The sequence below is a fragment of the Pteropus alecto genome, unplaced genomic scaffold (genome assembly GCF_000325575.1).
Source record: "Pteropus alecto unplaced genomic scaffold, ASM32557v1 scaffold395, whole genome shotgun sequence".
Taxonomy (NCBI): Eukaryota; Metazoa; Chordata; class Mammalia; order Chiroptera; family Pteropodidae; genus Pteropus; species Pteropus alecto.
In genome coordinates, this window is record NW_006438643.1 from 829,458 (window position 1) to 852,137 (window position 22,680).

The following is a 22,680-nucleotide window of genomic DNA, read 5'->3' on the forward strand; positions in this document are numbered from 1 at the left end:
ACAGCTGTCCCTAAGATATGGCTTCCTTGCTGGACAGATTTTAGAAACTCAGACTTTTACAATTTTCTGTCCCATTCCCAATAAAGGGCCTTAAAACAGTCCCAGACTCTGTGTAAAAAGTTCTACAAAAGAATGAAACTGGAGTGGTCTTGACAGCAGAGTCTGGCATTTGAAAAATGAGATTTCAGTAGAATTTTTTACCGTTCTTCTGAAGGGTACAAATCTGTTGCACAGGATACTGACACCACGTACACTTTTCAATATTCACAAGAACAAATATTTATTATATTGTACAGCACACTGAAATAGATTCTTTACATTGAATGAAAGTTAGTTTTACACAACGATCTTAAGGGTGAGTTAGGTGCGGTTTAAAATCCCAACTTGTATTTTATGAAAAGAAACCCAGATTTTATTGATCATCACACACCTTCTAGGAGAAGAGATAGGTTTTGAACTCAAACACTCAGAACATACACTCTTCACTCTGAGTACATATATATAGTCTATTATTTCCTTTACTTGACTCTGATAAACCTGCTGTATTCTGGGCAACAAACAGACATATACTCAAAGACTCCTTTGTTGGTGCTGGTGGGTGAGGGTGATATGAATTGTCCCAGGATAATGGATGGTGGCAGATAGGCTTTGCCATGTCTCTTCAATCAGCAATAAAGGAAAATATGGAGAAATGAGAGGGCAAAGATGTTATACCAATACTGTTCTGTCTATAGGAAAGATTAGACATCTTTCACTGAGAATACAATAAAAAAAGGTAAATGGATAAATAAGCTTCTCTTCTAACTTAAACCAGAAACAGAATATATCCCAAAGGTGAGTAAAAGTTCTAAAGAATGGAGACAGCAAGGAAGAGATGTTCTGAGTATAGAAATCAGCTCAGGTGCAAGAGATGATACCAGGGCAAGGGACATGACAAGAAGTGAGTAAAAAAATGAGAAGGTTCAGGAGTTTGGCTGGCATAAAGTCATGGGAGCTAGGCAATTCCAAGGGTTGAAATATGGGTAAGCAGTCTGAGAAAACTGACATCTAGAGAACTTGTAAATGAGCGACCCATGATTTGTGATATTAAAAAATGAGACAATGCCTGCTTCATAGTCTAGGAAAACCCCAACTCGACGGGGAGGAACAGCCGTGAAAAGAGTCAAGACTTTAGGATGAGAAGTGGAAGCGTCCTCAAAGGCCATGTACTCAGATATATTCCGTAACCCTACAACCCAGTAACCATTTTCAGGTCTGTATTTGGAGTAATGATTTACATTTGGGTCAAAACGCAACTTCGAGTAATGATTTACATTTGATTTAAAAACAAACCCCGAGCTATTTTTTCCAAAGTGGTTATTTGTTTTCCTGCACACCCCCAGGATCCAAGCAGTCTTCCCAGACACGTCAACTTCCCAGTAATATTTCCCCGAGGAGAAATTTTGGCAGCCGAAGGCATCAAAATCAGAAAAGTTACACGAATGTAGATTCCTAAACATAAAACAGTCTCCAGCTTTCACTTGTCTCTGATCCATAGAAATGACAACATTCGAAAGAGAGTTCTCTGGATTCAGCATTATGTCCACTGTAGGAAAAATTACAATCTCAGGTGAATTATATAGGGCTTGTGTGTCTTGTGATATTTTTGAAGAGGAATACTGGGGACTGATAACAACTTGAGTTGATGGGTCAGAGATGAGCAGATCACGTAAGAACTGTCATGTATATGCATGTTTGGGAGGGAACTAAAATCATGGGACCTAAAAGTAACCACACTCCTAAAAAGGGATCAGAACATGGTGATTTGAAAACTCTGCAACTTATTCTTACCCCAGTAGCTCTGGACTTCTGTCAGCTCTGAAATGACAAAAGTTTCAATGATATTGTTAGAAGCAAAGGAGGAAACACTAATACCTATCCTTTGTCTCGAATGATGACAGGGTAGGGGAGCCCTATGAGGCTATCAATTGGTGAATGAGAGGACACCAGGTCATTCCCACTTAGAGATGATCACATCTTCAGCACAGGGTATCTACCTCTCCCCATCAAGCCTACAGCCTCTCTTTTGTCCTCATCTAGAAAGAACATCCACTCCCCTGCTTTTCTCTGATACTATAAGAACCGCACACCCACACCCCTCCCCTGGTTCTCCTCACCTTTAAACCCTTGCAGCATCCCACTCAGGTCTGGAACTCGGAATGTACTCTTCAGTTTCTTGGGAACAATTTTTGGCTTCTTCAAGGTCCAGCTCTCACTCCTAGAGAAGACAAAAATTGATCATCCACACTTCGGACCTTGTGTCTCTCCAAAACCACTGTCTCCCTCACCTTTCACATCATTGATGTACTCAAATCCTCTTCACTGAAGAGCCTGAGGAAGAGAGAAGTGAGAGCCCCGACACTGCAGCCTGAAAAAATGTCCTCACATCTACCTTTCTATTTACCCTCTGTGTGACCTTGGGAAAGCCTACTCAAAGAAGCTCGTGTTCTTCCTTCTAAAACAGAAAAATTAACCCGTGCTCTCAACTGCTTAAAAATAATACAATATTAGATGAAATAATAGTACTCTTAAAAGCCGTTTGATATGTCTAAAAAAAATATTTGATATACGAAGTTAAAGTCATCTCAGTGGCTCCTCCAGGGATAGTACTCTTAAAAGCTGTTTTATATCTATAAAAAAAATATTTGATATACGAAGTTAAAGTCATCTCAGTGGCTCCTCCAGGGAGAGGCCAGAGATGTGGTTCCCAGGCAGATGATCAGTAGCGAGACTCTAGAACCTGGCTACTGAGACCTTTAGGTTATCAAATGTGGGAGTATTGGAAGTCTGAAGGGTGTCCAAAGACAGTTATCCCAGTACAGATGCCTAGAATAACATATGAGGTCACGTTCTCTGGAAGAAACATGACAAACATTTGGGAAAGGAGAAGTTATGACGTCCAAATTAATAGTGGTCTGAATTTCATGTACTTATGAAGACCTTGATGCTCCCAAGTGGGTAGGCAACTTTAGACAAAGGAAGCCTTTTTTCCTACAAGATGCTAAAGCGTGTGAGCAGAGATTAATTTTTAGCACCGGGACCAAAACCACTATTCCCTGAGACTTGAGTCTATTTTTTTTTTTTTTTTTGAAATCCAAAGAACACCACTTAGAAAGACCTGATTTCTTCTATCCTCAAGCAAAAAAAAAAAGTAAAGGTCTGCCCTTGTGGAAAATTTGGGGGCCTGGCAGATAAAGAAGACGAGATCCTCCCTGTGACAAGACAAGCACTTATGAAGTACAGAAATAAGAGCTCAGACAGAGACTAAGGTTCGACTACAATGAACAACGTTATGGGGTTCTGATACAGCAACCCCTTATTAGTAATGCTTCTATTGACTCTAACTCTGTGACCTCCCACCACCCAAATTCCCTATCATTAAAAAATTTCATCTGTGATTAGCCATTGGAAACAACGTAATAAGCAAATTTCCCAGGTCTGTGATTTTTTTAAAACTTCTGATTGATTCTAAGATTACTCTTAAGGCTATAATTCTGTTTTCAGATAAAAAAGACCAAACCTGGTCTCGCATACATACCTTCTTATAACGTTAATCACATCCTGGGGAGAAGAGAGAAAACATGAGTCAAGCACAAGGTTGCCAGATTTCGAAAATAAAAAAGGCAAGTTAAAATTTAATTTTGGATAAATAACAAATACGTTTTAGAATAAACACGACCTCTGTAATATTTAAGATATTCTTCTACTAAAAAATAAATAATAATAACAATAATAATAAAATAAGTCATTTATCTGAAATTCAAATTTAACTGCACATCCCAAAAGTGTTTGGCAAACCTCAAAGGGGCAATCAGCCCTCCTATCTTACAGACTTTTACTCATCTTCCTCCTCACATGCCAGCACCCCTTGATATGGTGTGAACAAATAGATGGTCAGAGTATGGGTGACAAAATGTAGAGGTAAGACCCAGACCGACCATCCTAGAGGACTCATGCGAGGATGCAAGAAAGATGCTTCGAGGATCTGGAAATGGAATTTAATTCAAAGAAAGGGAAGAGACCTACTATTTCTTTAATATGCACTCATGAGAAGACCTCCTTACTTTTTTATGCTTGTATTTATTCTAAAATCAAATAACATTGAAATCTGTTTGTCAGACATCATTCCAGGCTCTGAGGAATTAAAGGAGAATAATTAAATTATAGTCCCCAAGAAGTATATATTTTTTTTTACTGCAAGAACAAGCAAACTAGAACTTCAAACAAGTGTTTCTCTGGCCATCCTCTAATCACTCTCTACACCTCCTACGCACTACAAAATTTATTTTATACTTCATAAATTTTGAAGTATAAAATAAGCCGCAGGAACCAGAAGCAGAGAAAGCTTCAAATGAAATTTACTGTTTCTCAACTATTCACATTCACTGTCCAGAACAGTATCAATACCCACTCCATCACTGTCTTAAAACTACATCTTACCCTGAATTCTAGTATTGAATTAAGCCAGTCAAATCTATAACCTCAATTTTTTTAGCCATCTTCTTTTCCCCATCATAATATTATTTGCCTAATTTTTTAACAGAAATGTACAAATATATTTAGATTCCATCTCTCTAGTCTCACCCCTTTATATCAACAAAAGACTTAGCCACCTGTTGGTTCTACATCATCTCCGTACTAGATTTTTTTGTTGTTATGTATATGACAAAAAACCTAATTAAAACTGGCTTAAATTTAAAATAAAAAAATTCAGGGGGCAGGTATAACTTTTGTCATAGATATGTTTTAAGTTAAAAATCTTGTCATTAAAATCTATTCTTTCTTCCCAAAATTCTATTTTCAACCTGCCGCATAGACTTTCTTTTCAAACTCTATATGGCATCAACTTGAATATCCTGGTTTAAATTATAATCCTTGATATATTACTTAGCAGAAAAGAGAATTTCTCTTTCTAGTCTTAACAATAAAAGTCTCAGGTATATAAATCATTGCCCCAAACTGGGCCAGGTGCCTACCTTAAAATAATTACTGCATCCCTGGTAAACATATAGGAATCGAATATGCTGGTTTTGAGAGACATGTACACCCCTGATGCTACTGATTTTATCAATCCTAACCAACTATATGAACTAAGGGTGGGGATGGTTCCTCAAAGGGTAATTCAAGAGATCACTACCAAAAAACGAAAGTAATTGAATTGAGGTTGGACAAACAACTATCCCATACTGCCCATCCCTTAACTGACTGCCATCTCCTCACACTTTTTATCAAATTATTTTTTTTAAAAATGGCTCACTATAATATAATGGCTACAATAATATTAAAAATGGGGAAAGGATTTAAATAACCATGTCTCTGAAGATATACAAACGGCCAATAAACACATGAAAACATGGTCAACATTACTGGTCATTATAGAAATGCAAATCAAAACCACAATGAGATATCACTTCACACCCTTAAGGATGGCAAAAACAAAAAATAAAACAAAGTAAAACGAAACCACCTCATGAATAATAAAAAGTGTTGGTGAGTATATGAAAGAACTGGCACTCTCCTGCATTGTTGGTATGAATGTAAAATGAACCTAAGAAAAACAGTTTGGTGGATTCACAGAAAGCTAAACAGTTACCATTACATTTCAGCAATTCCATTCTGAGGCATATACCCAAAGGAACTGAAAGCAGACTCAGACACTTTCATGCCAACGTTCACTGCAATATTATTCACTATAGCGAAAAGGTGTAAGTAGCCTGTGTCTATCAACAGATGAAAAAAGAAACAAAATGTTCCATATACATACAATAGAAAGTTATTCAGCCATAAAAAGGAATGAAGTTGGGATACAGGTAACAACATGGATGAACTTTGAAAATATGCTAAATAAAACAGGCCAGACACAAAGGGACCGATGTGGTGTGATTCCACTTATGTTGTAGAGGTACCTAGAATAGGCAAATTCATATAGATAGAAAGTAGATTAGCAGTTACTAGGAATAGGGTTCGGGGGGAATGGGAAATGGGGAGTTATTGCTTAATGGTTACAGTTTCTGTTTGGAGTGACGAAAACATTTTAGAAATAGGTAGTGGTGATTTTTGCACAACATTGTGGATGTGATTAATGCCCCTGAAGTATATACTTTAAAATAACTAAAACATAAAATTTTTTGTTGTATGTTTTGCCACAACTGTTTTAAAAATTTATTAATGTAATATAATAATAAGTACCATGGAATTTTATGAATTAAATGAATAAATTGTGGGAGGATTATCTTTCTATAAAGGTGCTAAAAGAAGAAATGGACAAGAGCCCTTTCTTAGGGTAGAAGATGTAAACTCTCATCTAACATACAAATCTACTTTCAAATACATTTCTATCACTTTCTTTCTTATCTGTCGAAACATAGCTCCTTATGATTGGCCTAGCAACCAATAGATACATGATAAAATGATCATTGCCCCTAAATGGTCCAGATAACAGGAAAACTGTCATTTCAACTCCTAGTTGGCAAAGCTATGGAGGATAAAGACCGGAAGCCCACCACATATATCATAACAAGTTAAAACAATTTGAAGAAGAAAAAAACAAAATCAAAGTGTTTCCTGAGTGGCCCACATGACTGCCCCAAATCTATTTTTGTCAGTAATGGTCCATGACCCCACCCAAGAGGAAGATTATAGACAATATCGATTATGTGACTATACCTTACCAATAGGTACAGTTTTTCAGGTTGCATATTAAAGTATATATATTGCCTCAGAAATGGAACAATCATAGGCCATCATTTCCCACAATTGTGATTTATCTTTCTGTCTATCTAGTTTTGAATGGCAAAGATGTCACATTCATAAACATGAAATAGAGAAAGATGAAGAGTGCAAAATAAGAATTTATTAGATCAGGTAAGGAAAAATTGAAAAGGAAAAGACAGAAAAAAAGAGGGAGAAATGAAAGAAATTGAAATGTCCAGATTGGAAAATCAATAAAGTTGTATTTATTTACAGATGGCATGATCCATTACATAGACAGGCTCAAGGATTACACACACACACTGTGAAAACTAATAAAAGAGTTTAGGAATGTGTGGGATACTAGATCCATATTAAAACTTTACTGTATTTTTTATCATTAGGCATGAATAACCCAATATGAAATTAAGACATTTATTTACAACAGAAACCAAAAGAATCATCTTAAATACTTAGAAATAAACTTAAGAAAATAAGTAAAAGACTTCCGTGCTGAAAACTACAAAATATTGCTGTTAGAATGTAAAGACTACCTAAATAAAAGAAGAGATCTTAAACTGTTAAGATAACAATACTGCTCATATTATTCTTTAAGTCCCCTATAACGCCTATCAAAATACCAGCAGGCTTTTAATAAAAATTAACAAGATATCCAAAAATTTTAATAGAAAATTCAGTGGACCTAGGATAGTAGTTCTCAACCATGTCACTACTGGCATACTGGCCCAGATAATTCTTTGCCATGGAGTCAGGTTGGCAGCATCTCTGGATTCTATCCACTAGATGGCAGTAGAATTCTCCAAATGTACCCAGAAAGGGGGTGAGGTGGGGCGAGGTGCTTAAATGGTCTCTACAGAGAATAACTAACTTAGAATAGAATTGTTTTGAAATAGGTTTGAATAGAATTGTTTCAATTTTTTTCAAACAATTTTTAAAAATAAAAACACATTTGGAAGATTACCCTACCCAATTTCAAAATGTTCTATGAAGGCACAGTAATCAAAAGCTTAGAGTATCCGTGCAAGAATAAACATAGATTCGTGTACCAGAATGATAATCCAGAAATATATCCTTACATTTGGAGAAAATAAATTTTTGATTCAGGTGCCAAAATAACTCAGTAGAGGAAGAGGAGAGTCTTTTCAACAAATGATGAATTGAATTTATTTATGGCTTAACAACTCAATATATTTACTAAAATCTTTGAATTGTACACTTACAATGGGTAGATTTTATATGTAAGTTATACCTCAAGAATATGTTCTTTTAAGGCAGAAGAAAGATACAGCAGATGGAAATTGATTATTCCAGTACTGGAACCAAAGTTAAGAAATTCTTGTTCAGCTAGCAAAGGAGAATGGCAAGAAGTCAAGCAGAGAAAGTCTGACATTTATTGAATTTCCCAATATATTACATAGCTTAAGATCTCAGTCATTCAGTAAATTTCATGGAAAAAATTTAAATATTCATACTATGTACAATCCATCCATTAAGTTTCTACAGGGTTTCTCTTACGTCCTTTCCTAGCCAACATACATACACACAGAAGCACACCCATATATTCATACATGCTCATCCCTTACTTCAGTATGACAGTCTAGCATTACCTTTGCCACCCCTCAACAAAACAACTCAGATATAAACAGATTTGAGTTGTTTGACTAAGCTTAGTGAAGAGATGCTTTACAAATGCTAGATCACATAACCGGGAGCCTGTGACGAATCTTCTCTCTAAATTTTTGCACAATCTTTTATAAAGTAATAATGGGACTTTCCCTTGACAATTGTACATCAGATTATCTCTATGATCCTTGAAATGAATGGCAGAGAAGGGGCACTGAGAGGTCAAAAGAACCTTTTAATGAGAAAGTGCAGATACCCAGAAGGAAAGGAAAATTAGTCTCTGCGTTTCCCCCCATAACTAGGTTTCTACATCCCAAGTCCTACCTGCAGCGTGTCTATTGATGATCCCTGCATCTGACATTTGAGATCTGAGATGAGCTCTCTCATGTACTGTTTCTGCTGGGCCACCTGGTCTTTAGCCACTGCCAAGTTATCCAGCACATTCACTTCAACTTCCTCCAGCTTTTGCATCTCCTTCTTCTCTTCACTGTCCAGGATGCCTCTCATTTTATCAAACCCTTTCAGAATCTTCTGTCTCTCAGTCTGCATACAATTCTTTGGGGCGAGGAGGTGCGGGGGACAAGAAGAGAAAAAGGCAGTCAGTCAGTCTAGCTGATGGCCTACTTTTCATGGCCCTGAGAGCCAAGACAAGAACTATTTTTCTCAGGCAGTGCTCAGAGGGATAGGAGGTGAAATGAAATGAGCAGTTCCTAGGAAAACCATTTTTCCTACTATTGTCCCTTGTGCTCTTCCCAAAGCAATTCATTCAAGTCTACTTCATCAAGGTGTACCAGGAGACACAATGTGATACCTGGATGAGGTCTAGATTGCAGACACCCATCCTGGATAATCATGCCACACTGTATATTAAACTCCTCTACCCAAAATTCCTAGACAGAATGCTGGCCTTTCTCAGTGTGTTTTCTGAAAGTATCAGAGCCTTAAACTGTGACTGACAGTAATGGGACATGGGATTCATTAGCCATTTTTATATCATTTCTCTGTTTGCCTCTAAACAGTTGGGTTTCACTTGTGATATGTCTACTCTTCAGTTGCCAACACTCAACAGGGAAGGGGTTGAAGGCAAACTAATCAAATGTCTTCTGGACACATGAATTCCGAGGTAACAAGGAGGAAGGGGCCTCCTTGTGATTGGACCATGGTGCTGCCTAGTTTCCTGTCTCAGAACTCCCTCAGGAATAATCTCTTCCTGCCTTCCAGGTAGCTTTCTCTTCACTGATGTCAGCTTCTAACTCCTCAGCTTCCTGCTGCTCCTTCGTCAGCTTCTTCAGAGCTTCCTGCAGCTTCTCCTGTGAAAAAGAAATCACCAAAGTCAAGCTATGAGCTTTCTCAGCACCTGGATAGAAAATAAATGGGGAAGAAATTGGGCTCATCTTAGAAAAGAACAAAGTTTACAGAAATGATACTGGCAATTAGAACTGACAATGTAGACAAAAATCTTAGACTGTAAATGTATTCACTATCCTTGGATGATGCAAAGTACCATCACTTTATCAAAAGTAGCCTGCATCTCTTTTTTCTTAGAGGAAGAACTGATCCTACAGCAAGAAAAGTCCTTTCCTGTCACAGATACGTTTCCCACATCTAAGCAACCATGTTCCCAAAAATCCTTCCTGCAGAGAGGAGCAATAAAATCGACATTTAGAGTCAACGCTCACTCACACAAATTCTGTTTGCTAAGATTTTATAACCTGGTAAGGATAACACAAAAAAAGAAAGCTATAGACCAATATCTCTCATGAACACAGATGCAAAAATCCTAAATAAGATAATAGCAAACTGAATACAGCAACATATTAAAAAGATTATACACCACGATCAAGTGAGTGGGCTTCATCCCAGAGGTACAGGGATGGTTCAACATACGCAAATCAATTAATGTGATACTCCACATAAACAACTTAAAAAATAAGAATCATATGATCGTATCAATAGATGCAGAAAAAGCCTTCAACAAGATTCAGCATCCATTTATGATCAAAACACTTAACAAAATTGGTATAGAAGGAAAGTACCTTAACTTAATAAAGGCCATATATGACAAACCCTCAGCCAACATTATACTTAATGGTGAAAAACTAAAAACCTTCCCTCTAAGATCAGAAACAAGGCAAGGTTGCCCACTATCACCACTGTTATTCAATATAACACTGGAGGTCCTAGCCAGTGCAATCAAGCAAAAGAAAGATATTAAAGGCATCCAAATAGGAAACGAAGAAGTCAAACTGTCACTGTTTGCGGACGACATGATTCTCTATATAGAAAACCCTAAAGACTCCACAAGAACACTACGAGAAACAACAAGCAAGTACAGTAAAGTCTCTGGATACAAAATCAACGTTCAAAAATCCATAGCATTCCTATACTCTAATAACGAAGTGTCAGAAAAAGAAGAGGAAAAAATAATTCCTTTTGCAATTGCAACAAAAAGAATAAAATACCTAAGAATAAATCTAATGAAACATGTGAAGGACCGATATAATGAAAACTACAAGACCCTATTAAAAGAAATCGAAGAAGATACAAAGAAATGCAAAGATATTCCGTGTTCTTGGAATGGAAGAATCAACATAGTTAAAATGACCATATTACCTAAGGCATTATACAGATTTAATACAATTCCCATCAAAATCCAATTGGCTTTTTTTAAAGAAATAGAATAAAAAATCATCAGATTTCTATGGAAGCACAAAAAACCCTGAATTGCCAAAGCCATCCTGAGAAAAAAAAATGAGACTGGAGGCATCACTCTGCCTGACTTCAAATTATACTACAAAGTGACAGTAATCAAAACGGCATAGTATAGGCAGCAAAACAGACACACAGACCAGTGGAACAGAATCGAGAGTCCAGAAGTAAACTCACATTTATATGGACAAATAATTTTCTACAAAAAAATCAGAAACATACAGTGGAGAAAGGAAAGCCTCTTCAATAAATGGTGCTGGGAAAACTGGAAAGCCGCCTGTAAAAGAATGAAACTAGATTGTTGCCTATCACCACACACCAAAATTAACTCAAAATGGATTAAGGACCTGAATCTAAGACCTGAAACAATAAAATGCATGGAAGAAAACATAGGAACTAAACTCAAGAACCTTGATCTTAAAGAGGATTTTATGAATTTGACCTCTAAAGCTAAAATAAATGGATGAGACTACATCCAACTAAAAGCTTCTGCTCTGCAAAAGAAATTATCAACAAGGTAAAAAGACAATCATCAGAATGGGAAAATATATTTGCAAGCAATGCCTCCAATAAGGGCCTAATATCCAGAATACACAAAGAACTCATATGACTCAATACCAACAAAAAAACAAACGATCCAATCAAAAAATGGGCAGAGGATCTGAACAGACATTTCTCCCCAGAGGACATACGAATGGCCAACAAATATTTGAAAAGATGCTCAATATCACTAGCTATTAGGGAAATGCAAATCAAAACCACAATGAGATACCATTTCACACCTGTTTGAATAGCTATAATCAACAGGACAAGTAATAACAAATGCTGGAGAGTATGTGCAGCAATAGGAACCCTCACATACTGTTGATGGAACTGCCAATTGGTACAGCCACTATGTAAAACAGTATGAAGGTTTCTCGAAAAACTAAGAATTGATCTACCGTATGATCCAGCAATCCCTCTACTGGATATTTACCCCAAAGACTTGAAAACTCATATCCATAAAGATATTTGCATATCAATGTTAATAGCAGCATTATTTACAGTGGCCAGGACATAGAAACAACCAAAGTGTCCACAATAGATGATGGGCTAAAGAAGATATGGTACATATACACAATGGAATATTACTTAGCCGTAAGAAGAGATGAAATACTGCCATTTGCGACAACATGGATGAACCAACCTTGAAATAATCATGCTACATGAAATAAGCTAGAATAAAAAAGTTAAAAATCACATGATATCACTTATATAGGAGATATAAACCTAAAAGCAACAAATGAACAGGACAGAGACTCATGGACATGGACTATAGACTAGTGTTTACCAGAGGGTAGGGTGTGGGGGAGGAGGTGGGAGGTAGATGGGGTAAAGTGGGTCAAATATAGGGGATTTAGGGAAGGATGAAGTGGATAAAGAGGATCAAATATATGGTAGTTGAAGGATACTGGACTTTAGGTGGTAAACACACAATAGAATATACAGATGTCAAATTATAATGTATACCTGAAAATAATATACTTGTATTAACCAATGTTACCCCAATAAACAATTTAAAAAAGATTTTGTAGTCTACGCTTACTCTTGAAGAAAATGAGAGAATGCACAGAAATGTGCCTTAGGCCTCAGAAGCTGAGCCAAGGGTATGAAAAGAGAACACAAGCCTTAGTCTTATGATGACAAAGTGATTAAATAGAGTTAAAAAAAAAAAAAAAAAAGCAAAGATTTTACTTCAGATACCATTCTGCACACTGTTCCTCCGCATTGGGGCCTACCTGACACTCCTTGACCACTTCCTCCACAGAGAACATTTGGTGACCGTGGTGTTCCGGAGACAGCACACAAAGCCTGCAAATGGCTTTTCCATCCTCCTTACAGAATACATGACGAATTTTCCCATGGTGCTCACAGAGGTCTCCCCTCTGCTGCTGCTGTGACCTCACACTGACCTCCCTTACTTTCTCTACTATGTTGGCCAGTTGCCGATTAGGCCGAAGGTTCCAAAGCTGGTATCTGCTCTGGCACACGGGACAGCGGCATTCCCCTCCTAGCTGGCTTATGGACTCCTTGTTGTTTGCAGTGATGCAGGCTTGACAGAAGCTGTGGCCACAGTCCAGGCTCAGGGGTTCTGTGAGGAGCTCCAGGCATATGGGACACGTCAGTTCCTCCTTGATGTTCACCTGTGCTGAAAAATCCATTGCCATGCTCACTTGACTTCTTCCTGTCTTGACTCCTGATGCTCCTTTTGCTTACAAACTCCTGCAGGACTGGGAATATTGAAGGAGGCAGGATAAGAAAGGCAGGAATAGAAAGGATACTGATTGTGCAGATTTAGAACTGGACAAAATTTTAATATTTAATAAAGGAAGAAAAAGAGAGAAGAAGAGTTGATCGGTGATGGAATGGGAAGGACTCTGTAATAATTTCAAACATTTTACTCTTAGTTTATGTCACATAACAAATTTCATCCCGTCAGGGCAATGATTGCTATTTTCTCTTCTGCTGGATAGAAAGACAAATTGAGGCCCTTCCTACCAAGAGCTTTGTGCAACCCATCATTAATCCTGTCTTTTCTTCCCAACCCCAAAACACATCCTCCATTTTAAATGCACTAACCCCACTGTGGCTGCCGGGCTTTTGCACTTGTTCTTCTCTCTGCATAGAATGATCCTACCCCTGCCATTTGCATGACTTACTTTATTTCAACAGGTTCATTGAATTAGATTTACATCTCATGTATCTATTTTAAGAGTACAATAATTTATAGTAAATTTATGGAACGATATAACTATCACCACAATCCAAATTAAGAACATTTTTATTTCTGGATAACAAACCTAATGCCATTAGTAGTCACCCCTATTCTGATCCCGACACTCAGGCAACCAACCATTAATCTCCCTTGTGCTTTTACGATTTGCATTTTCCGATTAATTCATAAAAGTGGAACCATAATATATGGTCTTTTGAGTCTGAGTTCTTTCACTCCCCATGCTGTTACTGAGGTTCATCACTCCTGTCTTCTTTCCCATACAAAAAACATTCTTGATAGTAAAAGCACAAAACCCACTGCTGCCTCAGAGGTTTTGCACTTGTCTCTCTGCATGGACCGATTCTTTCCCTGCTGTCAGCATTACTTACTCTTACATTTTATTCAGTCTCCCCTTTACATGTCCTCTTAGCAGAAGGATTTGCTCTAACTTACTGGTAACAAAACTGCCAATACCATTGCCTGCTGTACATTTGCTATATTTTTCTTTTTCTTTTTTCTTTTTTTTTTGTACTACATAATATCTACCATCTTTCTTTAACTGTCTATCTTTTCCTCCTAAAAAGTAATGTAAGCATAGATCAGGCACTGTTTTGTTCACTGATGTATCCTCAGTAGCTAGAACATTGCATCCACATATATGATGAATATATAAAACTAGAATCTCTTCATCTCTCTATAGATGATTAGACTTTTTTATTAGCTTTTCATCTTTTTTTCCATCAATTAGCAGTTCTCTAATAGTTGAGATGTGTTTACCTCCTAACATACCTATCCCACACAGAGCTTTCCTATGCCCTCAAATTCATTTCCCAGAGACACCTACAGAAACAGCAAGGTCTACAACAGAAAGATCATGTTATCACTAACAATTTTATAATCAGTTATAATTTAGAAATCACCTCGACCTATTTATTTCTCATATAAAAATTTGATAGAGTGTTCCCTTCTTCAGATGTGTAAATAGAATAAATGACTTACAGAGTTCCTTCTTTTATCACAGGTAGAATTGGGGTGAACATATTATCCTCCAGATATCCCTTCAGAGTTCTCTCCACTAGTACACAGATTTAAGCAAAGACAAACAGAGATAGAGATTGCAAAAACGAGATCAATACCCAGTGCCATGGGGGTAAAGAAATGGAGAGATCAAGACCAGCTGGGTGGTTATGAGGAGTCTTGTGTTTTTAGATGTTGGGCCTTTACCTTGGCCTGGATACAAGGCAACATGTCAACAGGCACCTGAAGGTTTATGGTTTTAGGGAGAAAGAGAGGAGTTTATATACTTAGAATCACATGCGACACAGACCTGAGGAACACAAATTCCAATGTGGCATCTGCCAGTCTTGGGAGAGAAATTTCAATATATTAGGGAGGTTATATAGTGGAGAGAAAAAGTGTGTCCTGTTTCAAACACACTGAATGCTATTAAGTGTTGAATTGTGTCCCTAGAAAAGATGTTGAAGTCCTAACCTCCAGTGTGTGTGAGTGTGACCTTACTTGGAAATGGTGTCTTTGCAGATGATCACATTAAAATGCAGTCATTAAGGTGGGCCTTAATCCAGCAAGAGAAAATATGTACACAGAGAGATGTGCACATGTGGAGAATGCCACATGAAGGGAAAAGCAGATATCAGAGTGATGCAACTATACACCAAGGAACGTTAATGATTGCTAGCCAACTATCAGAAGCCAGCGGAGGGGTGTGGAACAGACCCTTTCCTCAGTCCTGAGAGGAATCCACTGTCAACACCACAGGTGTCATATTTCTATCCTCCAGAACTGTGAGAATACAAATTGTAATTAAGCCATCTAGTTTGTGGTACGTTTTTCATGGCAGCCCTAGAAAATTAACACAAGTGCTTACTTTTGCTTTATTCGTTCATTTTATTCTGTCATTGAAGAAGTATTACACCATTGAAAACCTCCCCACTTAAGACATAGACAACATGTATGTCGAGTGAAATAAGACAGAGAAAAAGAAATACCATATGATTTCACTTATGTATAAAATCTAAAAAATAAAATAAATGGACAAAGAAAACAGAAACAAACTCATAAATACAGAGGACATTTCAATGGTGCCAGATGGAGGAGGGGGATTGGAGGACTGGTGAAAAAGAAGAAGGGATTAAGAAGTGCAAACTGGTAGTTACAAACTAGTCATGGGGGTGTAAAGTGTGTAGCATTAGGAATATAGTAAAAATATTGTAATAATTATATAAGGTGGGTGGGTACTAGACTTATCCAGGTGATCACTTCTTAAGTTATATAAATGTCTAATCATTATGTTATGTACCTGAAACTTGCAGGAAGCGACACCCGACGGAGGAATTTGGACACTCAGACAACTTTGTTAGAGAGGTTAACAATTCCATGCATGAGCTCAGTCTGGTTGGATTTATTACAGTTTAATATACTTTTGCAGTGTCCATGCAAAAGTGTGCCTCTTTTTTCAGGATGGGGAGGGGGAGCTTCGGGTGGGGGGTGCTGCAAGGGGGAGGAATTTTCAGACCACTGGTCTTACAGGTAGTTTTGTGGAAACTGCGACCTTGGCATTACCAGCACCATTATAGGATTCTCAAACAGAGAGAGACGGACATTGAGGTTATAAGTAGGAAGCAACACTTATTAATGCCAGTGGATTCCTATCCAAAGGCTGAGCTCTAATTGTAACATAACAAGCAGTTTTTACAGTCTTGTTATTCCTACCAGCTACAGAGATAAGAACATTAGTTGGATAGCAAGTTGTGAATCAACAGATGTGAGCTGGAGAGCCCTGGAGGCAGAGACAGGGCAGTCAGGAATGGACCTTAACTGGCTGAGTTGTTCATTTCTGCAAGCCTTTCCTTTGCATTTTTTTCAGATGCTTCTTATCCTCTCTCAAAACTAATGTTATATTGTATGTCAATTGAAATTAAAAAGTAAAAAATATATATTTTGAAAAAGAAAAACAAACAAACAAAACAATACAGAATAGGAAGACAACGAGGTAACTCAGCCTGGAGAAAGAATGGTCCCTCCAAGAAACAAACAACACTTTGCTTTTTAAAATCTTCCTTTTTTAAAGGTCACTCTTCCCCAGACTCAATCCCACCTCTTCCACCACCTCTTCAGCTACGCCTAGAAGCTGGCTCTTTTTGTTACTTCGGAGCAGTTTCATAACCACAAATTAACCTCACCCAGACACATTCAGTCTATTCTCCCAAAGCTTCTTACCCTTTGCCCTTGGAAATTGCCCCACACACCTTCACACACCTTCAGGCGAAGTATAGGAATCTGGACTCTGTGGAAAAAATAAGACTTGGGTCTGCTCGAGATTCACTTACCAAGCCAGAGACCAGCTCTCCAAAGAGGAGTTCTGCCACAGGAAATGAGTGAGAAACGAAACCCAAATTTTTAGGGGCAGAAATGAAACAAAGAAAGCAGAACCGAAACTTAATAACAATAACAAAGGGAGGCCACTGGGTAGGACACGGAGGGAGGGGAATTCTTCAGCATATTTTGGGGTGGGCACCAGCCCACACTCAATCACTGTGTTTTTATTCCTAACTCAGTTTCTTCCAGCAAGAATATTTGAATAAGAACAATGTGAATTTCAATGATACAATCTACAGCTTTCCTGAAAACTCAGAATTTCCGTTCAATTCTATAATCCTTAATTAAGCTTATCCTACATTCAGGTCCTCAGCAAGTTACTAGGGATAACATAATTATCCAAAAAGTATGGGTACTTGCCCTTTGTAATGCAGACTGTGATGGGGAAGATAATCAGTGATAAAGATCTGTGAATTTGAACTGATACTTCGAGTATTGGTAGTTATTATTGTGAATGGTAAATTTTTTGAAGAAGATTTTTCAACGTGAGCCTATTGAGAAAATTTTTCCACATCATTGAATTGAATCTTACAGTTCCACCAGGTAATTATCCGTTTTTGTTCCTTATCTAGGCAGTCTAGAAGGGGAAGGCTGCCAGAGATAATGTACAGCTGTTTCAGTGCCCTATTATCAGCAAGCAAGAGGCAGGAAGAACATGGAGGTTAATAGATGGTGTCATTCAAGTGTAGCCTGGTCTTTCTCTGAATAACATTCACATCTCCATCATTGTCTGCTTTTCCCCTCCTCCTTCGGAAAACGTCTGGACCTTTGTACACCATCAATCAAAAGCAGAACTGAAACATTTTCGATTTCCTGTTATCTCTCTTGTTTTTCTTCTGACTACATGGGTCTGAAATCGCAGCTACAGGGTGGTGAGAGCTCCAAAACAAGAGTCCCTGACAGACAAGACCGCAGAGCTCTGCGGTCTTCACACATGGACTGATATGAGGCATATAGGGCGATTGAGAAGTCCATGTTTTTCAAATTAAAGCACAGACATTTTGGTATTGTTTGTAACCCACAGGAGTTTGGCTTAAACTCTTTTTGATTCATTTCTATTTATGAGGCAGGGACTGAAAATTATATAGGCATAATTGCTGAGCCATATTGACAGTTTCAGTTTTTTGGGTATGAAGTGAGTTCTGATGACGAATAAACTAATGAAGCTCTTCAAGTGCAATGAGAATCATGCAAATTTTGCACAAATTGCATTCTGAGAGCTGGCATGTTTTCCAACTATCATCTTTGTTGTCATATAACACTATCATTAAGCATCCTTCTTTATCCAGCCCTGTACCCAACAATAGTTTTATGAAAGCAAGAAGTGACTTTTTCTATATTGTTCCTTATTGTCTCAGACCTGTTACAAAGTACTGTGGATAGGAAGAGATATTTAAATAGGAAATCATGCAGTTATATAGCTATAGATGTAATGTTCATTACATTGGACATACTGATGATGACAATCATAATTCTGTTCAATTGGTGTTGTTGCAATCAACATAATTGCTGTGGTCATAATAAAATTCTAGTTTTAGCATTTACAACTCCTTTGACAAATTTTAACCAAGAAATTTTCATGTATTTTGTTTTGTTACTAAGATTTCCTCAGATATTTGCTTCAGTGCCTGTTATCTGTACCACCACACTTTAACTGCATTACTTCCTGTGCCCTGTGTGTGCTTTTTTTTTTTCAGATCAGAAACAGTAAAAATAATCATAAGTCCAAAGTGGGAGATCTTTCATTAGGTTCCTCTCTAACAGTAGAAGTAGGGACTAAAGAACACAGAGCCCTGAGGAGAACGTATTATTCCTTGGGTTTTTGTAATATAATATCCTGGAATGTGGACCATAGCAATGTGGTGAGCTCTGGTGATGGACTTTGGGTGATGGGAGGAGTGTGGTTCATTCGAGTTTCCTACTGGGCAACACTTTCTGGTAACCTGAGGAGCTCTGATATCCTCAGTTTCTCTCCACCTTAAATCCAATGTCTCAGAAGAGGGTCCCAAGACACCACCAGCACTACTCCCCTTGCCCTCCAATCTACTCTTGGGCTTCCGATGCCTTCTTACATTTCCAGATTATTTTTCCCTGCCACAGGATAATGAAACACAGCCAATTTTATTCAAATACTCCAAAATTTATACTCAATGTTTTAAAAATGTATGTCACCCTTTAATGGTTTTATTATTTCGTCTTTCTTTATAGCTTTTTTTTTTTTCCCATCTTTTCTTTACAGTTCTTTAGCAAAAACTAGAGTATTGAGTTGCCAGTTAAGGAGCCTCTGACCTACAATTCCGATTAAGTTTCTTCTCAATCTTCATGGCCAACATCTGGCTTTTAAATGAAAGGCTTTTGGTATTTTTAATCACTTGCTGATAGGGTGAGACTGCCTTGTTATCATAACCATATGATCTAATTTAGAATCAATCTTGGCATCCAGTTGTGCATTTTTAACCAAATTTACAATCCACCTTTCAGCTTCTAATGGAGTCATGTTCAGTTTATCTGCCAACATGTTAATACTAATACACTGGTGGATGTGACAAAGTCTCAGATATGAAGAGATAGGCACTTTCAATGAAATCCTCAAGAAAAGCCACAAGAAAAAGTCATTCACAATCACAGATGCACATCCTTCAGCTTTTTCTGAGCCCCATCAAAGTCAAGGTTAACATATCAGTATTCACGTCCTTTGGGGTCAATGAGAAAAACAGACCAGTGAATGAGTCATGTTTGCTGCTGAAAAGACCATATTAACTTATAAGGTCTTCCATGGCTACATCTCAATTCTGCATTAAAATATCAGAGGCCAATTTTCCCCAGAGTGAACTCAAAGCATTTCTCTCCATTGCTGAAAACAACACTCTAAAGAAGCAGATATTCTGCTGCTCCAAAGTAATTTCCACATTCATATTAGAATTTTGCATAGCTGTAGAGTGTATCTAAGTATTCTTGCCTAAAACCATGCTTGTCTGCCAGGTAGTCAAACAGCATCTGAACATCCCTAGTTGACTACATTCACTTTGTAGTTTCTGGATCTTCAAACATCTACACAATTGGTTCTATTTCTGCCTGAAGCTGTTTCAGCTGTTCAACAACTGTGGCTCTTTTTTCTCTCAAAGCATAAGAAATAGTATCAGAACAAAGGTTTTGGTATATAACCATAGCAAAGTCTACTATGTGGGAATCTAAGAAGATCCAATTTCTCTTGTAATAATTCCTTCTCCTTCATGGACAGAAACACAAGCAACGGCAAGACTAAATGCAAATCCAAAAACTGTTCAAAGCGGTCTGCCATCTTATCAAGGAAAATGCCTAGATGAATTTTTTAATATCTTTCCAGACAAGCTCAAAACATCAGATCCTATTTGTAGCTGCAATTTTCAAATTATAGATTGGTTCAAAGCTTTACAGCCCAGAGCTGTCCTAGCTAAACATGCTCAGAAATGTATATTATATACTGCATTTCATTTTTGGAAGAGCCAGCTTTTATGCCCTCTGTCGCCAAAAGCACTGCACCTCATGCAAACATCTCTCACAGAGTCTGGAGAGAACCCATTTAGTTCTCTGGGGCCCAGAATGTAGATTCAGATTACAGAATCGAAGGGAGGCAAGAGTAAAAGAATGAATATCGGATTGTGGAAGGAACAAATCCTAGCCTGTCCCTGTGAACTTCTTATAAACACACTCACACTCACTGAGCCCTTTACTCCACTCCAATTGTCAACAAGATTTATAGATTAAAAATAGAATATACCAAAATCACTCTACTGTGTATCTCTGCATTAACCACCATACTCAGAATAATCCTCTTCTTTCTAAACAGTGAGTAGGAAAAATGGAACAAACATTTGGAACATCTGGTTTTATCTCATGACATAAAATACGACCCTAAAAACCAGTAAATCCACTTAAAACGTTTTCTCAAGAGCAATGATCTGTTTGTATTTTTAGAGGAGTGGACATGGGATCCCACCAAGCCCTGCATGAACACCCACTACAAGAAAAACTCCCTTCTCTCTCAATGGGGGAGAACAAACATTTTTTCATCACTGAGATCTGCTCACTGGAGTGAGGCAAACAAGGAGAAAATAACTGAAAACAAAATTATGTCTGTGAGTGTATCCGTGGGGTGTGTGTGTGTGTGTGTGTAAGCAGAACTGAAGTATTCTTGACAGTGGTATCAAGGACCTGAACAATATTGTACATTCAAGTCTTTTTCTCGTAACTAGGCACTTCATCCTGACCTGGAACGCTGGCATTCCAGTAACAGAAGAGACATGAATGTCCCTGGAGAGACATGTCAATAATTCAACAGTACAGATTATTTTTAAAGATTCAAAGTGTCAGTCATCATAGCAGTGGGGACAAGAAGGCAGAGGTCAAAGGGAAGATTTAGAGAATGATTTCCACCGATTTCCATGGATGAGTGCTAAGGTATAACTGTGTGCATACACACAAAGAGAGACACTAGAAATATTGACCTTGGAATCCGTTGTCTTATGAAAATTCATCCAAAGATGGGGCAGTTGAGAACTCTTGGAAGCAAGGAGAGTCGAAAGCAGATAATAATTAACCGAACAGCACAGTTTTTATCCCTAGCTCTGAACTTGATTGGAGAATTAGGAATAAAAATGCAAAAAGACTGGGGATTCCCACCAAGCCCTGAATGAGCATGCATTGCAGAAATAATGCCCCTCCTATCTCATGGGAAGATGAGACTTTTTCTCTTTGTTCCTAGGAACTCTTGGCTCACTGCAAAGATAAGGCTGACCTGGGCAACAAAACACTTACCTACACCATTGTTAAGAAATCCCACAGTTGTGCTTCTGACTCTTACTACATCCTGGTGAATAATAACCTTTTAATGCTGGGCAAACAGAGATAATATTTAAATTCCATTTCAAGAAAATAGAATTACTGCAGTAAAATGAAAAACAAACAAACAAACAAACAAAATAGGCACCTGTACAGAAAAATTTATTTTACAATTAACTAAAATGTAAAGAAAACTAATTCTTTCATCAGTTATTATATTTCTTAAAACAAAGCAAGAGTAATAATGTTGAAAGTAAACAAATATGTATTCTTAAAATCATTTATTGTAGTCGCAGTGAGAGGAAGCCAAAAAATGAATAGATAACATACTGGATTATTGCTTATGGTCAAGAAATCACAGAAATTATTAAAAACATTCTGTTGTTTAATTTTCATACTACTACATCTGGCAAATTTCAGTTTTTTAAACAAATGAGAAACTGAATTGCGTAGACTTGCATTTACTTGATTAAGGCCAATATGTAGCAACACCAGAATTACAATAAAATTCTGTCTCACGCACACACTCATCTATCACTGGCAGAGCTGCAGTAGCCTTGACTAGCAGCACGTGGTATCTGAGATTTGATAAACGACACTTCAGTAAAATGACCCTAGTGCTCCCG

General features: G+C 37.6%; 1 protein-coding gene and 1 pseudogene across 4 annotated transcripts; both read right to left on the reverse strand.

Annotated features, from left to right (window-relative positions):
* Positions 1–251: 251 nt before the first annotated feature.
* Positions 252–17,286, reverse strand: TRIM22 (tripartite motif containing 22). Of its 4 annotated transcripts, none has more exons than XM_006915675.3 (8): positions 17,185–17,286; positions 12,861–13,352; positions 9,588–9,683; positions 8,698–8,928; positions 3,578–3,600; positions 2,157–2,257; positions 1,831–1,857; positions 252–1,585 (listed from the first exon to the last, which is right to left on the reverse strand). In XM_006915675.3, the coding sequence occupies exons 2-8, from the start codon at positions 13,287–13,289 to the stop codon at positions 963–965; spliced, it is 1,530 nt and encodes a 509-aa protein (XP_006915737.1). In that variant the 5' UTR covers positions 13,290–13,352; positions 17,185–17,286; the 3' UTR covers positions 252–962. The 4 variants fall into 4 exon arrangements, with proteins under 4 accessions (XP_006915737.1, XP_006915738.1, XP_024905226.1 ...); XM_006915676.3 differs by having other exon boundaries at positions 17,075–17,203; XM_025049458.1 differs by having other exon boundaries at positions 17,114–17,194.
* A 2,100-nt stretch (positions 17,287–19,386) lies between these two features.
* On the reverse strand, positions 19,387–22,202 carry LOC112482849 (annotated as a pseudogene).
* Positions 22,203–22,680: the final 478 nt, after the last annotated feature.